At 39.6% G+C, this 16,275-nt stretch overlaps 1 protein-coding gene across 1 annotated transcript in view; it reads right to left on the bottom strand.

The window, feature by feature from the left end:
• The window catches only part of LOC104282674 (glypican-5-like), a 356,326-nt gene that overhangs the window by 238,574 nt on the left and 101,477 nt on the right, over nt 1–16,275 (bottom strand). Inside the window, exons 3-5 of the mRNA XM_009880790.1 lie at nt 11,736–11,866; nt 7,008–7,067; nt 4,996–5,121 (exon numbers count right to left, since the gene is read on the bottom strand). Of these exons, the coding sequence (XP_009879092.1) occupies nt 4,996–5,121; nt 7,008–7,067; nt 11,736–11,866 (317 nt within the window). The remainder of the gene's footprint in view (nt 1–4,995; nt 5,122–7,007; nt 7,068–11,735; nt 11,867–16,275) is intronic.

Here is a 16,275-nt window from a genome sequence, read left to right as displayed (position 1 = left end):
AGTGTATGCAGCACCTAGAGTTGGCTATAATGAACACCAGCTACACTCACAATGTTTTAATTCTTCTATACACAGATTACTGCTTGTCTATTTATTATTCATCATTGTTTCATGTCTCTTGAAATAGAAACTTCAAGAGATAAGTAGGCAGGCAGAGATGGAAAGACTGAATTATTATCTAACTTTAATGCAGTACTCACAGCCCTCTGTTCCCTTAAAGTGCTATTTCCAAATCAGGATTACTCATCTGTTGTATACAGGCACACCCCAAAAACCTGCCAGTGAGACCCCATCTCCTTTTCCCTTCTCTAGCAGCAGAAAGAGCTGTCTCTGATAAGACTACTCTACTGCAGCTAAGACTTCACAAAAAGCCAAACTTCATAAAAAGGGGTTCTAAGTGGGAATCCATGTTTTGTGCAAAGATGCAAATGTGACATCAAAAGAAAATCTCAAAATGAGCTTTTGGGAAAGTCTTTGGGTGCTAGACTGTACGATTTAGTACAATTTATTAGTATAAATAGCAATTTATGAGGCTGAGACCTGAGATCGCAAATCCTGTTTAGCTACCGTGGCCAGGGAGAATAGAGAAAGTGATTCAATGCCAGCATTTAGCTTAGTTGAAGAGGTATTTCTGAGGAGAGGAAGGTGCCTGCACTTTAGCGCCTACAGAAAAAAAGTCCATAGGAGCAGCTGCCTAAGGGTGACCAGAGGAAGTCTTTTGTCTAACCTTGTGCCTCAGCTGTTAGAGAAACAGACTTGGATGTGGCACCTGGATGCTTCGTATCTGCTCATATAGTCAGTTTACAACTTGCTCTCCTATGAGCTGAATTTGCTCATGAATTCATTCATTTTTTTAAACACACAAACATCCTGAGTCAAGAAGTTTCACAGTTTAACCAAAAGTTTAGCAAAGGAATATCTACTCCTGCTTTCAAGCAGTCACTTATTAATTTAAGGTGCCGCCCCTTGTTCTTGTAATGAAAGAGACAGTGAACAACAAAGCCCTATTCAGCATCTCCACAGCACACATGATTTTTAAAGGCCACTATCATGTTCCCCTTCTATCTTTTCTGTGTCAGGCTCAAGTATCTGCCATTCCACATACAGGATCCATTTCACGCCCTTGATCCTCCTCGTTGCTTCCTTCGCACATTTATGGTTGTGGTCTATCATTCTGAGCCTAGGGGACAGCACAACTGCAGACGCCACATACCTGGACCAGTGAAAGCCACCTCAGTGCACACCATTCTGTACATAATACTTGGATTGTACTTCTTATACGAATCATTTTACATTTGCCCATGTTGAATTTCATATGCCTTTTTATTCCCTAGTCATTCGACGTCACACGTTCCTCCCACCATTAACCACTTGACCTTTGTCTTTTCTATCCAGGATAACTATCAGCACACACTGCCACCTCAGTATTCACTTCCCTTCACAGGTCTTTTATGACAGATGAGCAGCACAGGTTCTAGCACAAATCCCCATATGCTGCCACCAGTGACCTCTTTCTGCTCCGATTTATCACCATTATAACCTACCCTTATTTTCATCTCTACCACCCTTGTGTGAAGGAGCTAATTAAGTATCTATCAGAAACCCAAGATGACTATAGCAATCTACCCTGTCTACATGCTTGCTATCTCCCTCTCAAAAACTTTCAACATGTTGATTCTTTTCCCTAAATATCATGTTCATCTGCTTATAGTTTCTATAGATTTTACTGTTACATACCAAGTTTACCAGCCACACCTTTCTTAAATCCTTATTTCACTAAAAATACAATAATGTCTTCACACTTCACATCTTTCCATCAGCTACTATTGGAGTAGTCTTAAAGAAGACACAGTATCACAATGAATAATTCAACCATTTAAACCTTTAGTCCTTCTAGAGTTCTTAGGTGAATGGTGTCTGGTCCTGGCAGTGCATAATGGTTCATGTTGTCAACGTCTGTGATCTCTTCTACTGACATGGTATTGAGATAATTATCTGACACATTGCCAGGAAAGAAAGGTTCCAGCACAGAAATTTCTCCAAGCTTGCTTTACTTTGCAAAATATTTTTCCAGTTTTTCTGCTCTAGCCTCATCTTCTCTGAGCATTCTTTGTATTCTCAGACCCTTTATTAGCCTCACAGACCATTTCTTATATGAAGTCTTGTTCCAGGAACAAGTCGCTCAAAACAGTATTTAAGAGAAAGCTAGTACTCCCAAGGCAAGTATTTCTCATCTCTTCAGAAGCCCTGAACTGACACTGGAGGAGCCGTGTTTTGTTGTTTATCTGAAGAGCTGGCCAGAAGCTTATTCTCAAAATGGTGGAAACAACCTGGCTCTTTTTATGGTGTATTTACTGGCAGCTCAAAGGGGTTTTTTTTGCCTGCTAGTGCATTGATTTAAACATGATAAAACACAATCTAAAGAATTATAATAAAATAAAAAAGTGCAATGAGAATCCTGTTTATCAGATCCTGTGACATACACAAGTGCTCTCTCTACTAACTAAATGCACAGTCCCCATTTGTGAGTAATAATTTCATATTGTTTCAGGCTGCGTTTGTGTGGCAAATGGTTTTTAAAGGTTGAGTTTGTTTTTCCTAAAGAGCTCGAATGCCAGTTAGCATGCAGCACAAGTATCACTCAGCTTTCAAACAGCATTATGAAATGCAAGCAGCATCAAGGAAACGGGAACTGCAGCTTTTGCCAGTTTCGCAGCCTGAGTAACCTTAAACTCAAGTTCACAAGAGATCCACCAGATTAATTGGGGTGATCTATTTTCTGATACAGAGTTAAGAATAACGCTCTTTTTTGAGTTCAGAGTGGTTTACTACTGCTGATATTTAATCCTCTGGTCTCCTGGGAAAGAAGAAAGAGCAAAGAGAAATGCATCTTCAGGCATCACCAGGACAGGTTTATTTCTCACGTGGGGAGAACTAGTGACAAGTCCAACCTATAAAACAGCTGATGAAAGGAATAAAATTTGTCAGCAAGCAGGCACCATGATTGTGCTGCTGTGTAGCACTGCTGGCAGTACAGGCTGCCCTGAAAGTCTCCTCCTTTTAAGGTATTCAATACTGTGACAGAACTGATAAATATATACATACATACTGTCTGATTAAACATGTAAATTTAAACTTTTATTTTCTAATTTTCCCACTTAATATGTTAACTAGAAATATATATTTCAGGGTTTGGTGGTGGTTTGGTTTTTTTTTAGTTGATATCATTGTTGGGGTGCAGATTGGGGTTTTTTTCCCCTTTGTTTTTGCTTTTAAACTCATAATATGAGGGGTCTTGTTAGTCTTTTCCCTGCTACTTTTCCCAGCTTCATACCCTTTTCAAACCTGAAACTTTTTCTGCATGTTTCCAGCTCTGGTAAAGTTGGAGACTGGCAAAGGACAAAACCAACAGCTTTCCCCTTCATGCCTTTCTAAAACATGTATATCAGCAATTTAATTAGCACTAATTTAAAACAAAACAAAACAAAACCACACAACAAAATAGGATAAAAATTAAACATAAATTCTGATCTAAATTTTTGTTCAGAGATTTGATATAAAAAATTATTTCCTTAGCTTTGCTGATATTCTCCCCACTTCCTCTCCTTTACTTTTCAATCAGTATTACAATCCCTATGCATTAACATTTAGAATATTGCATTGTTGCCAAAATCAAGTATATGCGTCTACAATTAATTTGTAATGCCAACATACAATGAAATATTAAACTTTAAAGTTATCTTTGAATGTGTTAGACATGTATTTATCTCTGAATATCTCAGATGTAATTAAGCTGAACTTATTTACACATGAGAAATCTAAGCAGAGCTGTGTGGGAGTCAGAACTCCCTTTAATGGGACAGCCTATAATTGTAACATCTCTCTCTGTTCCACATTGGAATTATTCCATAAGTTCCTACAAAACAATTTTCAATCATGAAAATTGTTTTAAAGAGAGAAAACAGAATGCTAGAACTTTATCTTTTAAAACTGCTACAGACCACAAAATACACTTCAAAAAGAAACATCATGAAAGCCAACACAATCCCATGGAACGTCTCTGTTTCGACAAAAAGACATTTTTGGAAAACGTTCACTGGCACAGTGCCACCCAGTTCTCACTGCAAAAACTGATGTATACTTTGACCGTGATAGTAACAGATATGGTTGTATTCGAATACCTCTTTTTCTCTTAGGGCAATGTTGCCTCATGTAATACAGAGCAAGAGAAACAACAGCAAGAAGTTTAGCTCCTGGAGACTGCAAGTGTATTTTCCAGTTTGGATTCTAAAAGGTGATGGGAAAGACTGTGGTAAAGTACAGAGGGAAAAAAATTAGCTGACAAAGCAGAAAGATCTTTTCACCCTACAGAGTTTCTAGTTGCTCTACCAACATGGAAGAGTGTATTTATTAATTGTTACTTTATAAGAATTCCTGCAGAACATGTTCTGGTAAAGATGCTGGGCAATTCTAAAAACAGTTGTTAATCAAAGCACTATGTCAGAAATTCTGACAAGAAATGGCAGGAAAATCCTTTAAAAACATAGTGGCCCGGTCACTGTATTTTTCTGACACCTTTGCAGGAAGGGCTACGCATTTTCTAATTATGGCCAAACATGACGTTCAGCTCTGCAATAACAAGCCTATAAACGGCAGACTGGAAGGGACCTCCAGTCATTCATAGAGGTACTGCTTGCTAACTGCGCTTTAGAGGGTAAGATCTCTCTACAGACAAAGAGCTGTCTCCCCGTAGCAAAGGAAAGGGACTCTCCAAAGCAGCCCTTCAAGAAAGCATTCCGCTATATTTAATACAGATACCTAAAACTTAGCATTAACAACCTTTTGTTTTAGCAAACCCCTTTCCTCAATTAAGCATCAAGTTCACTAAGAAGGAGAAACTTATGATGACAAGCGTCTCAGAATGCTTCTGAGCCATTAGAAGGATATGAAGTCACCTTTTTCACCATTAGGGAAAATTTTCACTGGTAACTTTACCTTTCTACAACATCCTCTCCATTCCAGCAGGTTGAGCTGTCTCTCATCACCAGGTCTCCATCACACAGTCTTTCTGCTATAGAGGCATGAAAGGTTCGGGATCGTTTCATGTAATTGATGAACTCTCTGTAATGTAGGAAGAACACATTTAACAACAGAACAGTACACACGGTTTAAGCCCCCTGTCAACTTAACCCTCCACAAGATTAAGAGTTTAGAACCCTTACAGAAATAAAGTCATCCAAGCTGATTAATTTCCATTTATAGTGTATTTCTACTCCTATGTATCACCCAGTCTTTCTTAGTCCAGTGTTAATACAACTACATACAAAGGGTGACTTCACCAAATTACCTTAACACGTCACACAAAATTTGAAAAAAGTCTGCACCTACTATCTCTGTATAAACAGCTTAAAAAAAATCATGAGAAAACATTATCATTAAAGGAGCAGGCTTCTCTGTTATTGGAAGTGAATATTTTTCCATTTCCTGCATGTGTGAGATGAATTAAGAACACTGTCAACCACCTCCTGGGTGGAAAAGGCTTCCTAAAGCTAACATTCCATCACAAAACCTGCAATATGCTATAAGTACCCCACACATGTAATGACATTACAGAAAGTTACCTCCTTGAGATGTGGTGGGGCCAATTGTTCCCCATCATCGCTATCTGTGTTACATCTTTATTATAGAAAGAAATTTCTCTTTCACCATGTCTCACACCTCACCTGTTAAGAGGAGGCTGTGCCTGCTGCTTTGGAGAATAACCAGAACTACTACTCAGTACAAACAGCTCATTTCTGACCATGTGAGTATGGAAAAATGCCTTGTGGGCAAACCGCTGCCTCTTTTATAATCTGATTATACCCATAATATAGGCATGGCTGAGGTAGCCATAAAAATAAACAGTTAACAAAACAAGTGTTAATTCAGCATACAACTGAGAGTATTTCAGAATGAGAAATTACCCTATCTCCACAGCTTTAGAAGCTCCTGTTTGGTATAAGATGTTAAAGATATTGAGAGCAAAACACAGGACACAAAAGCTGAGCTAGAGCTAACTGCTTGTCTGAGAAGTCCCCCAACAGACCCACTGGGAAGGCCTGGTTTATAATGTTTCTGCCTGGCAGGCTGTAAGGGGACACTGCACCGAAGAGGTGCATAGGGATACAGCCGGATGGCGCTTGGCACAAACAGTCAGGATTTATTACTCTTTGGGGACCGACAGGTGCTTGAAACAATCTCAAAGTCCACTGCGAGGTATCTACCCCTACAAGGTTTAGGCAGTGGTCATCCCTCCCCACAGCTGTCCATGGTTTCTCAAAAGTGTAACCATCCCATTTACCTTCTGTGATGAAATCCTGCTCTAGATAAATTAGTCATCACATGGTCCTAAGGAACTAACTAACCCTAACAATGCAGGAAAGCTGCCATTTTATGCAAACAAAAAAGCAGGAGTTTGGGTGCTTATGTCAAGGGAATCAGTATTTCTACCTCTTGACCACTAACTTACAAATATGAGCTCTAAGTATTTATACAGCATAGCTAGGCCCAGACAGAAATCACCTACCTGATAGAAGAGCCTATGAGTATCAATTCCAAAAGGTGACGCAGATGCTAAAGATTTTACAGGTTCTAAAATGGAGTTTTCTTTGAAGGAGGAAAAGAGCACCCTTGTAAGAGTTTAAAGCTTGTCTTACTCAGCTCACCCCAAGAGGCTTAAGCTCCTTTGCATTTTCAGCAGAGTGGGGCTCTGAAATTTCAAAGTAGCATTGCAGCAAAGCCAGAATTCTGTGTCCAACTCTTGATCTCAAAAAGTGAAATGTTTTACTTTTCATCAGTATAAAACTAAACACACTAGATAGAAAATTTACAGTTTCCCAGTGCCCTACAGTATAAAAGCAGTAACCAAAAGTATGGCAATTCCCGGATTACAGCTGAAACAGCAGCTTACAATGGAGATGAGCTAAGTGTAGAGACAACAAAGTATGTCACCTTGTTTTCATTCTTACCGAGAGATTTTTTTCAAACTTCTTGATTTGTCATTCTTTGAAGCTTTCAGAGGCAGAGAACTGGAATAGCCCGGGGAGAATAAGCATCAATCAGGAGAGGTTGGGGAGTAGGGGAGAAGCAGGAATTCAGGCAAATGAGGAAAAGAAATGAGAAACAAAAGAGAAAAGTAAAAATTATTTGAAAGAAAGGTCATCAAGCACATGCATAGGATAATATAAGAAAACAAATAAAGAGGAAAATTGTCATGAGATTTTTCCAAAGTACAGATGCAATTAAAAATGTCAACGCAATACTGAAAAAAAAAAATACAACTGGGATTGTTTCTCACAATAATTTTCAAATAAGAGCACAATTACAAATGCAGCACACAGAGCAAAAAGCTGAAAATAAATTCAGTGGTACTTAACTTAACTATAACTGATACCAAATGGAAGAACTGTAAATATATGAGGCTATACAAGAAAACAATGGTAAACAGTTTAGAATGAGCACCATGGGAAAGAGGATACAAATGAGTAGCATTCATTTTCTGGTACTACAAGCAATTTGCTGTCTGTTAATAAATAATGTGCATACAGATATTTTTTGCTGTTCAGTTCTGGTCAGATTTCACCACTAAAAAACCAATCAAATCTGCAAAACAGGAAAGGCAGGGTCTAAGGTGATATTGGAGGCAAAACTGTGGAAATAACTCTGGGAGTTCATTTCATGCAAATACATTTTGTGGCACTGATATCCCGAGGTCCCGTAATTAACATTAAGTATTGTATTTAACATTAACATCATGATGCAATTTTCCACTTACATGGTTTGATATCACATTCTGCTTTTTCTTATACCCTTACTCTCATGCATAAAGTTAATGGCAGCAGCTGGTGTAATGCATGCCTGGAAACAGGTTCCACAACACTTGCCAATCCAGTTAAATCTTAAAGAAAAGAGTAAGCACCACCTTCAGCAGCTCTGAGGACACCCAGAAAATGGTGGCTTTGCCATCATACTTTCCGGGAGCTAACGGCAGGGGGGGGCACAGGGGAGGCTGGAGCTGCACTGATCATCAGGTGAGTGTCACCTGTCATCACTGAAGCAGTGATTCCAACACCGCCAGTCAAAAAAGGAAACAAGAATTTGTAACAGGGAAAATCTGGACCTGCTGGAACTTCTGCCTTAGCCAGTCAGAAAAGTTTTATTTGTTTCTATAGTAAGTTAATTTGCATCTGGCATTAATAACCTGTTTTGTACTAGCAGTTTAATATTCAAATTTTAATAGTATCATGTGATGCCCAACCCTAATATAGCTAATTTTAAATAAAATCAATGCCATTGACTTCAAACATTCCCCCCAAAATCCTCAAAATCATTTATTTTAAGATGTATAACAGATCTCTAAGTCCACAGTTTAACAAAGAAAGCCCAACAAAATAGCATTTCAAAGCCTGCCTCCTCCAATTAGGGACTAGTATCATGTTATAGTTCTTTGTTAAATATAGCCTTTTTATATACAGATCTGTAACCAGTCTACATTCAGTGGTTTGAAATATTACATGCAGCAGGCATGCTAAGAGGCAGGTATTCAACTTTGCAAGGAGTCTGGACCTCAACCAGAATAGTACTTTGTGCTGAGCTCAGCAATAACATTCCAGTTTACTGATTGAGATTCTGTACATGCCATGTACATTCCCTGTACCATCATATGGTTTCAATTTTCTTGTCATCTCTACTACATGTTATAGCAACCTCCACATTAAAAAATGACTACAACAGCAATCCTGCCAGTTTCAGTTAATCCCTGAATACGATTGTGTAATGCAAAAAAAAAAAAAATAAATTAATAATCAAACCTACACTTCTCATATTAATCAGAAGTTCAAGTTTCAGCTTCTTACACGATTTCCCTGACAGTGTTGCAGAACAAAAAATATGCAGGAGTGGAATGCAGGGAAAAATAAAGAAAGATCGGAAATCTTCAGGAACCCATGAGAGTAAAAGGAGCAGAAAAGGGTTCAAATGACCACAAAAGAGGATCCAGTTGCTACATGAATTCAGAGACCATGCAAGACCACACTGTGCAGAACAGCGGAGGGTGAAAAGGACTGCCTCCAGCCAGACTCAAAAAACATACACCCAGAAGAAAGACATCAGACAAAGAGACACCATTTTAACAGTCCCACTTTTCAACTGCATGAGCAGCCTTGGCTTTACTGAAAACCTGAAACCAGAGGTTCTCAAACTCTTTGGAAAAGGAGCTTGATTTTGTAACTGGCCTTGCAAAGATGTAATACCTTTGAAGCAAGCATACATACGTAGGTATAAGCTGTTTGGCACTAGGTTTTTAAGGGCATCTCTGAGCAGGTACTACAGAAGAGATGAGAGGTCACTTTATTGTGTCTTCTCCTACAGAGGCGCTAACTAGACTGGTTCTTCACTTTGAGCTTGGGAATATTCTGACATATTAAGGGAGTGAGGGACAGCTTTTCTGTTTACTTGGGGAGGGCTGGCTCATTCCTTCTTTTTTTCTTTCCTTATTCTGAAAGGCAGGAGTCATGTTCCATACGTCCCTTGAATTAAGGATAATTTGGAGGGATGGCTACTACACAGACCAACTGACTCAATCGGGCTGATTCCCTGTGTGACCTTGTACCGAAACTGACAGACAGCTGATGTTATTGCTCTTCATTTTTTAAATCACCAGAAGAAACGGCACCAAAAAGATTCACATAATTACTCTCATAATCTAGATCCCCTGTAGCAGTTATCTGTCACTCTAAATGCATTTTACACAACCCACTGCAGGAATGATTTCACCCATCCATTATAAAATTTTATTACCTAAAATTGCTTTTTATTGATATCATATGTGATTAAATGGTAGATGATGAACACCACAGTGATGTAGCCAATCACTGTGTATTCACTCTATTTACTATTTCACAATTGTTTCCAAGAAACAAAGTACAAGCTTCATGCCATGTGTTTTATAGAAAGTTATGGAAAAATTTAAAAATATTCTCCATTTCTTACTAATTATGGCATGGCTCCATCATTCATTTTTGGTGCATAGGCTCTCCACAATACCTATCAACACTATTTCAGTAATGGTTTATGCTAATTATGTAAGGATGGCCTCAGTTTAGATTTTTTTGATAAATTAATTTTCAATGCACAGACCAATTTTGGAAGACTAATTTAGAGTATATTAGTTTTAGTATGTTTTCTTTTCCATCTACAGGTCTTACATTTTAAAAAGTCAATATCCAAATAATTCCAAATGGTTGGGAAGGGGCGAGAGCACATCCTCGGGTGAGAAAGAACTGCTGTCATGCCATTAAAGGCACCAATTTGCACCTGTTTAAGAGGCTACTTGTTGATAGGCTGGAAATTCTGCCTTTTTGGTTGCCAGTGTGTAAGTCCCAGAGAAGTCAATGAGTTATACAGAGATGGCCTAGGGGTCTGTGTTTTTAAAAGGGTATTTTGTTAATTGTACTACAACTGTTCTTTGGATTATTACTGCTGAAATTATTAATTTAATTTCCTTAATGCCATTTTCTCTGATTTGCATGGTAAAAATTGATTAGCTCCAAGCATGAGCACAGACTTATGTTTTGGTTTTAAATTACAAAAGGGATAAAAATATTGCTATCACTCAAAAACTTGGCTTGCTGCTATTACTTTTATCTTTTAAAACAGTGTTTGATTCATTCATGCAAGGTTAGATGAAAATTAAATTAGAAACTAATAAAAATCTCATCTTCACAACTCAAACTTCAGAATCCAGGCTATAGAAATTTTAATATTACTGTCTGTCATCCACCTGTCCAACTTAGAGATACACATGGACTCGCTGGGCACATTAGACACTGTTCTCAGATAGAGGCACAAGCCCAGCACAATTCCACTCAATTTGCTGAAGTTGTTCCAGATTAATACTGGTGTCACAGAGAACAACACGTTAGTCAGAAATATGTCATCGTGATTATATGGTCAGTTAGCCCTGACATCTACTCACGTATCATGAGTGGGCTTGCAAAGACATCCTTACTGCCCCACTTAGAATTTACAGAAAACCAATCTAGGAACTACACGAGGGAAAGTGAAAGAAAGATTAGGAGATCTGGGAGCAGGAATACTCGTGCCAGGGCCAGTGGCAGCAATTCAGCTGTCTAGTGTCTCAACTGGCGTGCAGCTGAAGAACCGAAGCCAACATGGACACAAACCTAAACATAAATGCTTCTCCTCTTGCTCTTTTAGGTAACAAATCAAGGAGATTGCAAGGGATTTTATTAACTCCTGCCCAGCCCTGTGAAATGACTGACTTTGTGTGAGGGCAATGACTCTTTCCTTTTCACCATTTCCCCCTTCCCACCTCTGCCCCTGGATAAGCTCAAGTCCTTAAGGACTTCGGCAGTTGTATTTTAAGTAATTTAGACTCAACCGTGGAAATTACTCAGACTTTGTTGAGGGAAGCCTTCATCATTTGCATTGAAAGTTTCTGGAAATAATGAACACCTTGGCGCTAAGTAATGACATCAAGTCTGGCCTGTAAAAAGCTTCTCTTAGAGAGACCTGCAATGTAATACCACAAACGCATCTGTCTGACAGTGATGGCAATGGCTGGAGAGCACACCGGGTGACAGAACTGTGGCTCGAGCTTAAACACTATGGTACAAGGAACCATTTACATAAATTGTGAGGCAGTTTATTTCAAAGCAACTGTTGCTTAGGGTTACCTTCTTTTATTGTTCAGACTAGCGTGAGCCATCACGAATGTCTGCGTTTCAGTCGCTTCCTTCACTGGTACTATATTGTCTGATGACAGGTTCCCTTCTTGTTGTTTGGGCTGTCCACATACTTTATCAACCTGTATAAAAGGAAGGGAAAGGAAAACCGGGTTTGAATGAAGAAACTGATTTACAATTGTCCAAAGGTCAGCTTGTTCCTTGTGGTCAGTGTTTACTGCAAGAGAAGGTATCTGGGCAAGAGAAAGAAAGGATTCTTTTTTACAGGACCTGGAAACTAGTCCCCTGCATAAGAATAACCAAATTAAGAGGCAGTACAAAGAGTTCTCCTACCAGAAAGCCAACAGTCATGGATTTGTCACTGGATCAGAATAACAGGGGTTTGAAAGGACCTCTGGAGATCATCTAGTCCAACTCCCCTGCCAGAGCAGGGTCACCTACAGCATGTTGCACAGGATGGCATCCAGGCGGGTTTTGAGTATCTCAAGAGTCAGAGACTCTACTACCTCCCTGGACAGCCTGTTCCAGTGCTCTGCCACCCTCAAAGGAAAGAAGTTCCTCTTCATGTTAAGATGGAACTTCCTATGTTCAAGTTTATGGCCGTTACCCCTTGTTCTATTCACTGGGGACCACTGAGAAAAGGCTGGTCCCAACCTCCTGGCACCGTCCCTTTAAGTATTTATAAGCATTGATAAGATCCCTCCCTCAGTCTTCTCTTCTCCAGGCTAAACAGACCCAATTCCCTCAGCCTTTCCTCATAAGGAAGATGGTCCAGTCCCCTAATCATCTTCGTAGCCATTTGCTGGACCCTCTCCAGCAGATCCCCGTCCTTCTTGATCCAGGGAGCCCCAAACTGGACACAGTACTCTAGATGTGGTCTCACCAGGACAGAGCAGAGGGGGAGGATAACCTCCCTCAACCTGCTGGCCACACTCTTCTTGATGCACCCCAGGATGCCACTGGCGTTCTTAGCCACCAGGGCACATTGCTGGCTCATGGTTACCCTGTCATCCACAGGACTCCCAGGTCTCCAGGAGGTCAGCCCCTAACCTGTGCCAATGCATGGGGTTATTCCTCCCCAGGTGCAGTACCCTACACTTGCCTTTGTTGAATTTCATAAGGTTTCTCTCTGCCCAACTCTCCAGCCTGTCCAGGTCACGCTGAATAGCAACACAGCCTTCTGGCATGTCAGCCACCCCTCCTAGTTTTGTGTCATCAGCAAACTTGCTGATGGTACACTCTATCCCTTCATCCAGGTCATCGATGAATATATTGAACAGGACTGGACAGTAAAAAGATAAATAAGTCTTCCAGCCTTTAACTAGACAATGTTCCCTCGAAACAAGGAAATGAGCAAAAGAAGTCAGTGTCAACAAATCGCTGTCAATAGTCTTTTCTTGAACAAAAGAGAATTTCCAGCCCTGGGAACCATTAGTGCCTTGGATCCTAGGTTCAGAACACTAACACTGCTCAGCTGTTTGCCCTTGTTGCCCTTCCTGAAGCATCTCATAGGGGATTTAATACAAAACCAGGAGAAAGCAAGCTTGTGTTTATCCTTTGTACACTGTGGATCTGACACTGCTCCTGCATCCTGCCACTTTTATTTGCAGTAACAGCTTTAAGTGACAATAGTAAGACAAAACTCTTCCCTTTCTAATCTACAAATAAGTAATCTGTAACGTTTTCACCTACAATTAAATCCTCAAGCAAACATGAAAAGAAGACAAAGGAAATCCTACTGTGGACACGGTACTACCAGAGACCTTAATCACACAGAATCCATCATCCTGCACAGCACTGAATTTGGCATCCCTTCTTCAGTTTTCCATTATAACCAGGGTGAGATGGATTCTTGCTGGTCTGTGCATTTTACAGCATTTTTAAAACCCCTACTGAGTCACAACTACCTATCTGCTGAATATTTCAGACCACAGATGACTTCAAATAATTTTCTCTGCCCCTTTACACCAATATGTCGTATATGTCAGTGCAAGTACAGGAGAATTTTCTCTACCTGAGCCCATTTCCTCCAGGAAAACTACTGCTACGTAAAGCTAAGATATTTTCCTCTAAAAAGCCAGGCCAATCAAACATTAAAAGTCAGAAGCTGCATAGGCATGACACTTAACATCAACTTCAGTTATATGAATTACAGCTCGGTCCACTATAATATGCTGTGAGGAACCTAAAACTGTATACAATTGAATACAAACATACTGGATTAATCCTGACATACCTCCAGCAGTCAGAGCAGGAGCCAGCTGCCTCACTCAACACTACGTACTGTGTATCTTGTTCTGGTTTCACCAGGGACTAGCACAGCATTCCTTTAAAACACAACTTCGTGAAATAAAATACTCTATTTCAGTCCCTCCTAAACTTCTGAAAAGAAAAACAAAACAACGAAAAACCCCCACCTCTATGCAAATGAAAATATAAACCAAAAATGCCTTTTGAGCCCTTTGGAGCCGGCCAGAGGGTATAACACAGCTAGACCACATTCCTACACAGGATGGTCGCTCCTGTGCCCCAGGTTTCCCAGGTCTCATACTGCACGCAGACCCAAATTCCCAGCATAGGTTTCTGCAAAGTCCATCTTAGATTACCTCATGTCACAAAAGTTCATGTCTTCAAATTACACACTCCTCAAATATAGTCACTAGGGATTTAAGACATTTTTAACCAACTAACACCAGAGTGGTTTGGAAAAGCAATGTGGTTGTCATATACATAAGCAATGAAGAACACCAAGATTTTTGTTTTTCCTGTGAGAAGTTTCAAAGAGATTTTTCAAAGAGATTTTGAGTCATCATTTTTGTTGTGAATTAATAGTTTAAGCAGCCAAATGAAAACACTCACTTTGTTTTGATTTGTATTTTTGATACCATAGAAATAAAATTACTCTTTAAATTGCAGAAGTTTCAGTATTTTCTATGCCAAAGCTTAACCTTGGGGTTTTCTTTTTAACCAGTAATATCAGTTTCCTGCATTGCAAACAAAACCACAGAATTTTAAGGAAAAAAATATTTCTCACTGGAAAATTTTAACCAGTTCTACTCCATTAAAAAGAAAGTTAAATAAAATTAAGAATTTGTGTAATTAAAGGGGAAATCACATTCACACTTTTTTGTCTTGTGGTCCTTTTAGTGCCTTTCTTCGCATTAATGTGCTAAGAAACACTAGCAATGCTCCATAACTTACACTATTGCACCTACGTTTTAACTTGAAGAAAGATGAACAAGATGGAAGATAAAAGAATGATATATTAGTTGTAATAACAGCAGCTCTTAAATGTCTCAGCTGAGATCTGGATTGTGTTTTACTGGGAAGAAAAAAAATCATGCGAGGCAGCCCCTGTCAAACAGCATTTGACACTTAAAGGAACAAAAAGTGATGGGAAACTGGTGGAGAGGCACAAAGTGACTTCTCCAGTATCACAGCAGGGGCGCACGGCAGACCACAGCTCGTGCTGTGTGCAGTCAATGCCCTGTCCTCCTCATGCAGCTCAGCCCAACAGCCCTCAGCCCAGACTGGGCTCCACCAGTGCTGCAGGGGCCTGGGCAGTTCCAGCCTAGCCAGGCTGGCAGCTCGTCAGCCCTTTTTTCTTCCCACACCTTCCAGCATGAAGTTTCTTCAAGGTTAGTGTGGATCGCCAAATGTTCTTCCTTCCCAACCTCTTTGGGGCAGCAAGGATGGAGGAATTCACCTCACCACTGCTCTTGCGGTGAGTACAGGTGGTTTGAAAACTTATGCCCCTGAAGGTGGGAGTACCCTGCATCTTTGGATGCAAAGACCAAGCTCCCTCCCCAAGAGATTGTCTCCCATGGATCTTGAGTTACTCTTATTTGACATATTTGTTTCAGATTTTGCATGAGTTAAATAGAAACTTGATTATTTTTTTTGTTTGTTTGTTTTTTAACATTTCTTCATGTGGACTAACTTTGACATCGCACTGAAATGTGCATTTTTCTGCAAAATAAGAGAAAAGGCTGAATTTTACTAGTTAATTTTGGCAGTCACAAAGTTCACAGCAACACTGTGAGAAGACTCGTGTACAGAAAACCATCTTGAACTGCCAGCTAGGACATCTATGAAAAAAGAGTTAATGCTGTGTAAATTTAAACATTTGAGTCTTGCCATTAAAAAAAAAAAAAAAAAAAAAAGGTATTAAGGTATTTCCTGGAGCTGCAACATCTGGAATCTACTGCTACAAATTACCTGTCTGTTAACAACGGTAAGAACATGGAGGGTTTCCCTCCCATCCTAAGGGCACCAGACAACTGCACTGTCAGTTTAGATCAGAGCTCATGAATCAAGCCTCATCACCCAAGGGAAAAATAGTGATACTAAACCCAGTGACTGAGCTTTTAAAGATTTATTTCTTTGTGTGTGACTTACTGCTTCCAAGTTACCTCTTAAACTGAAAGTGTAGACCGTGATTTTTTATTTATTTATTTTTAAACAGAAGCTAACATTCCTCTACTGACACCAGACATTAGAATTTGACACAATAACAAAAATTATCAAACAT

This window comes from Charadrius vociferus, unplaced genomic scaffold (assembly GCF_000708025.1).
Source record: "Charadrius vociferus isolate BGI_N301 unplaced genomic scaffold, ASM70802v2 scaffold643, whole genome shotgun sequence".
NCBI classification, from domain to species: domain Eukaryota; kingdom Metazoa; phylum Chordata; class Aves; order Charadriiformes; family Charadriidae; genus Charadrius; species Charadrius vociferus.
This window is presented reverse-complemented; position numbering and strand designations above follow the sequence as displayed.